General features: G+C 44.2%; 1 protein-coding gene across 1 annotated transcript; it reads left to right on the top strand.

Annotated features, from left to right (window-relative positions):
• The first annotated feature begins 4,160 nt into the window (after positions 1–4,160).
• LOC110719062 lies at positions 4,161–5,044 on the top strand. Its single transcript, XM_021897973.1, has 2 exons — positions 4,161–4,400; positions 4,541–5,044. Exons 1-2 carry the CDS (start codon positions 4,161–4,163, stop codon positions 5,042–5,044), a joined length of 744 nt encoding a protein of 247 aa, XP_021753665.1.
• The last annotated feature ends 1,021 nt before the right edge of the window (positions 5,045–6,065 follow it).

Here is a 6,065-nt window from a genome sequence, read left to right as displayed (position 1 = left end):
GGTGAGATGGCTGCCTTCTAGGGCAAATTATTTGTAACTCTAGAGGCTGAGCAAATTCTCCTCATTGAGGAGAATGAACAAGACTGCGAGGACCGGATGAAGATGGCATGGGACCTTGTGCATCAGGATGCTGATTATAGTATCTGGGCCTTGGCCTACAATTACGCAAATCTTGTTCTTTCTGCATGGGCTAAGGGGAAACCGGAGTCGGAACCATTTGAGGAGTGGGAAAACAAGGAGGCCTCAAACGGGGAAGAGCCTGCTCAAGCTGCAGGGGAGAGAGAGGAGCAAGAGCAACAAGGAAACGATGCACAGGTGAACTCTGCTCTACCTCCACTTGAGAAAGATGCGTCGGTGGCCCCGCCTCAGCAAAATTAGCTTTCCTTAGTTCTATACGGCTTGTGGCCGTCTGCATTTCCGACCTACGTGCTAAGCATTTGTTGTATTTTTCAACAATCTCTTTTAATTTCTCGGACGTAGATCTGGTTAACAATCACTTTATTTATTAACTGACCGACTGAGTCAGTTTTGTAAAATTTTTTCGACTCTTGCAATTTTTGATTTGCTTTGATTTGTTATATATATATGCTTGAATTTTGCCTAACTTGTTAATTGCATGCGGCAACTAACAAACCGGTTGGCTCTTTAGCCCAGGGCGGATGTGTGGTTGGTTTCAAAAACTTGATTGATTGACTTGGGGACTTTTGATACTTTTAGGAGTATGATGAGTTGCTAAGACAATCAATCACAACCGTGATTGCCCTAAACCAAGTACACAACCGTCCAAGATTCAGGCGGTTTAAGCCTAGAACCCAAGCGGTCTTCGGAGATTGCTTAGTCTATTGGACTAGGATTGTTTTAACCGTCTGGGGTATTTGTAACCTATTCATATACTCAGGCGCCCTTCTACCCCATTGGGAGGGCTATAAGTATATGATTCTTAATGCAATCTAAGTTAGAATAACGATTGGTTACCGACTGAGTCTGCGGACACGCGGTTTAGTATACCATCTAGGTTTCCTTTAGATTGCTTATGTGAAACGGCTATGAGTGCGCCTCATTAGGCTAATCAATCTTTTCCGTTTGCAATAAGTTTATAGAGCAATGTACCACCTGGATGGGAGATGCTCTCTATGACGAATTCACCCGGATGGGCATCGCCGGATGTCTACTCATGTTGGAGCAGACGATGGGTTAAGGCCGTCTGCACATTTCACAGACGGTATTCCCACTGGGAGATGTATATAGTTAAAGCAATAAATAAACAAATTTAAAAATAAAAAGAAACTTCTTCATTGATGGGCTTTTTATTCATAACAAATTTGCAAGTCTTAGAATTAGTACTGTTTTAATTTTTCTACATTCCAAGTTCTTGCTAGCTACCTGCTGTCTGGAGTTTCCAAGCGGTAGGTGCCGCCTCTCACTTCTTCATAGATCCGGTAAGGGCCTTCCCAATTGGTAGTCAACTTTCCTTGCTCATTGGCCCTACTGGTTGCCTCCATTTTTCGTAACACAAAGTCCCCTACTTTCAAGGGCCGCTTGTGTACTCTTTTGTTGTAGGCTCTTGTCATTCTCAGATGGTAAATCTCATGACGCAAGCCGGCATTGCCCTTGCGTTTCGGGAGTGAGTCCAATGCTAGTCGCATGGCCTCCCAGTTTGCCTCATCGTCATACAGCATGACTCAAAGAGTCGGCTCATAGTGTTCAATGAGATAGACGACTTATGCGCCGTATGCCATGAGAAATGGGATTTCACCGGTTGCCCCTTTTGCGGTTTCTCTAATGGCCCAAAGGACATGAGGTAACTTATCCGCCCATAAACCGCCAGCTCTTTCAATTTTCTTTTTAGTGTCGTTTGAGATTAGCTTGTTGAAGGCTTCAACTTCACCGTTTGCTTGGGGACGACCGACTGACGCAAAATAGTGAGATATCCCTTGGTCTCCCAGCCAATTTTTTAGGGTAGGTGTCTCTTACTAAGGGCCATTGTCAAAGACCATAGACATAGGTACCCTAAACCGGGTGATGATATTCTTCTAGATGAAGGAGATGACATCCTTTGTCTGAATGCCTTTGATTGCCTCTGCCTCTACCCACTTGGTGAAGTAGTCAACGGCGACTAGAATATATCGCCGTTTGCCTGGCGCAGGTGTATACGGACCCAGAATGTCCATGCCCCATTTGGCGAATGGTACTGGGCTGTGAATGGCTGTTAAATCAGTGGCCGGACGGTGTATGAGTTTGCCAAATCTTTGATATTTATCACACTTCTTCACCATTTCCATGGAATCTGATTTAAGAGTGGGCCAGAAGTAGCCTTGCCGCCTGGCCCTTTCTAGGGTGATGCGTTTCAAAAGAGGTTGCAAAAAACCCTTCTTAAAAAGTTGTCCATTATAAATCTCAAAGTTAGCCGCAAATTTTTTCATTGCAGCCATTTCTGGATATGTATCCGACAAAGTGTCGTCTAGTAGATAGGCCCGGATGCCATCCATCCAAGTTGAACTCCGATCAGGTATTCCAATGGGATCTTCTTCAATACTTCGCTTTTCCATTACTTCCCAAAAGGCCCACGGAGGTGTATCACAGGAGGCGGATGATGCCAACATAGAAAGAGCATCCTCCTGATTGTTCTCTAACCTGGGCACCAAAGTTAGATGAAATTCATCAAGTGTCCCAGCCTCTTCTTTGACAGCTTGCAAATATTGATCATGGTCGGATGGGTGGCCTCATAGTCACAAAGGTATTAGTTAACGACAAATTGTGAATCAGAGCAGGCGTCATTTTTTCTTGCCCCTACCGCCTTGCACATGCGGATACCGGCTAGCAGGGCTTCATATTCCGCCTCCTTATTTGAGGCTTAAAACTTGAATCGTAGTGTATATTCATACTTGTCCCCTTAAGGGGACTGGCATACTATCCCTGCACCACAACCGTTCATAGTAGAGCTCCCGTCTACATAAACTTTCCAAACCTGGTGAAGATTCTTCGGCTCGACCGACATTTTCATTTCGATAATGAAGTCAGCAAACGCCTGATCCTTCAATGCCATCCTTGGTTCGAAAGAGATGTCAAGACTTTGCATTTCAATAGCCCATTTGAGTATCCTACCGGATGACTCCAAGGTTCTCATTGGCCGCTTGAGGGGTTGGTCTGTGGTGACCACAACCGGATGTGCCAAGAAGTAAGGCTTCAACTTCTTGACTTCCATAAAAAGAGCTAGGCTAAGTTTTTCACCATTGGGCACCGTAGTTCAGCATTTCGATGAACATGGCTAATAAAATAGACCGGGTGCTGGATGTTGTCTCTTTCACCAACGAGAACGGCACTGAGAGCATGGTCTGAGACAGCTAAGTACATGTAAAGCGTCTCCTTTGGCCTCTATCCTCCTTTGATCAATCAAAAATCCGAGAAACTTCCCAGACTCAACACCAAAGACACACTTATTGGGATTGAGCATGACCTTGTGCCGCCTGAGTGTGGTGAAGGTTTCTCGGAGATCAGCAAGATGATCTGTCTGTAGCTTGGATTTGACTATCATGTCATTAATGTATGCCTCTACATTCCTCCCAAATGAAGATTGTATTAATATTTCGCTCCAAGATTTTTACATGAAAATGAGGGATAAAAAGGGAGCGGAGAACTATGTAGCGGATCATTTGTCTAGGCTTCCTTTTGAGAATAAATAGGATGTGCCGATCAATGGGGAGGTGGGATTTGAAACCCTCATCGCTATGGCTTCAACGTCTAGCCCTTGGTACGCGGACATAGCCAACTATCTCGCTTGTGGAGTCATTCCTCCGGAGTTCTCCTCTCAACAAAAGAAGAGATTTTTCAAGGAAGTGAGGAGGTATTTTTGGAATGACCTTTACTTGTTCAAGCAATGTGGAGATGGCCTTTTCCGGAAATGTGTTCCGGACCATGAGATTGAAGGAGTTCTTGAGCATTGCCACTCATTGCCGTGTGGAGGACATGGAGGTGCAGAAAAGACGGTGGCGGAGATCTCTCAATCTCTTCTACAGTGGCCAACAATGCACAAGGATGCCCACAAGTTTGTTTCAAGGTGTGACAAATGCCAAAGAAGTGGTGGCATAACCAAAAGAGATGAGATGCCTCAACAAAACATTTTGGAGGTGGAGCCATTCGATGTTTAGGGTGTCGACTTCATGGGGCCTTTTGTCTCTTCTTGTGGAAATCTATATATCTTGGTGGCAGTGGACTATGTGACCAAATGGATTGAAGCTGTACCCTCCCCTACCAACGACCACAAGGTTGTGCTCAAGCTTCTTAAGAAGGTCATATTCCCGCGATTTGTGCTTCCTAAGGTGCTAATCAGTGATGGAGGTTCTCATTTTTCCAAGAAACAATTCGAAGCTCTTCTCAAGAGATATGGGGTTCATCACAAGGTTGGTCTCCCTTACCACCCTCAAACTCAAGGGCAAGTGGAGGTGTCCAATAGAGAGATAAAAAACCTTCTTGATAGGATGGTGAACAAGTCTAGAAAAGATTGGTCCCTCAAGCTTTATGACACGCTTTGGGCCCTTAGGATGGCATACAAGACCCCCATTGGCACAACCCCAGCCGGTTGGTCTATGGCAAGGCTTGTCATTTGCCGGTTGAATTGGAATATAAGGCTTGGTGGGAGATCAAGGAGCTTAACATGGATATGTCCTTGGCAGGTGAGAAGAGATTTCTTAAGCTCAATGAACTTGAGGAGCTCCGATATGACGCCTACGAGAACTCGAGGCTCTATAAGGAGAGGACTAAGAGATGGCACGACCGACATATAAGGAACAAGAGCTTCAAGGTTGGAGACAAGGTGTTGTTATTCAACTCTAGGCTTAGATTGTTTCCCGGAAAGCTAAAGTCCAAGTGGTCGGGGCCTTTCACGATTTCGAGGACTACTCCTTACGGGTCCTTTGAGTTGGAGGCGAAAGGGAACAAGTTCATGGTCAACGGCCCTCGTTTGAAGCTCTACCATTGCAATGATCAAGTTGGCATAATTGAGTGCATGAGGCTCCATCCATCGGATCCTAAGCCAGCTTTTTGATGATGATGCATTATGGTCAAGCTAATGATCTCATAAAGAAGCGCTTCTCGGAAGGCAACCCGAGTTCTCGAACTCTTTTGGTTTTGTATTTCCTTTGCTTAGTTAATCTTGGATGAATTTTCTTTAGATTCTTATTGTGTGTGTTTTTTTCTTCTAGTAGGTACTTGAATCTTTGGGTTTTTGGTCTACAAAATTAAGGTTGGAGGTTTTGAGGAGAAAGGAAGAAAAGAAAGTTGAGATGCCCAGGAGATTCCCTGGAGAGGGCGCTCCTTAAAGGCCCGCGGGCGCAGCCCTAAGACCCACGAGCACGGATAGGGTCTCTTCAGAAAAGAAGGGCAAAGTGAAGATGCCCAGGAGATGCCTGGGAGAGGGCGCAAAGTCGGGGTCTGCGGATTTTAAGAGCTTTTCTTAGCAAAAAACCGAAACCCAAAACCCTAAATTCTGAAATATTTGCCCCTTTCTCCCTCTAAACCTCACTCCTCTTCAAACCCTAACTCCTTCTACCTCAAATTTTCATCATAAATCATCAACATCCATCAATTTTTCTCACTTTCCTTCTAATTTTCCTCCCTAAAATCTGAAATTTCACCATTCAAGCCCCCAAATTTCGGTGTTCTTCCTTGAACATACCTTGTTTCCACCATTGAAGGGTTTTTGAAGGTGTGCTCGGATTTCTTCTTCAAAGGGCTAGTTTGAGTAGTCTTTGGTACTCATTGTTGGTATATATCTCTTTCTTACTCTAGCTTTACTTTGAATTTGAACTAATTTCTTTGGTTGAGAAAATTTGATATCTTGTGATTTTCATGTGGGAACTTTTGATGGTCGCATGCCTATTTTGTGTTAATTCATCCTATTAAGCATTGTTAATTGTTGAGTTGTTGTCTAGTTAGTTGATTGTTGAATTAGATTGCTTGGTTTAGGTTGTGCTTGGTGATTTTGAAAGTGTGCTCTTGTTGTAGTTACTTGTAGTTGGAGAATTGTTGTGGTGTGACTGTTGTGGCGTATTGTTGAGGTATTGGAT

The sequence above is a fragment of the Chenopodium quinoa genome, unplaced genomic scaffold (assembly GCF_001683475.1).
Source record: "Chenopodium quinoa cultivar QQ74 unplaced genomic scaffold, ASM168347v1, whole genome shotgun sequence".
Classification (NCBI taxonomy): domain Eukaryota; kingdom Viridiplantae; phylum Streptophyta; class Magnoliopsida; order Caryophyllales; family Amaranthaceae; genus Chenopodium; species Chenopodium quinoa.
This window is presented reverse-complemented; position numbering and strand designations above follow the sequence as displayed.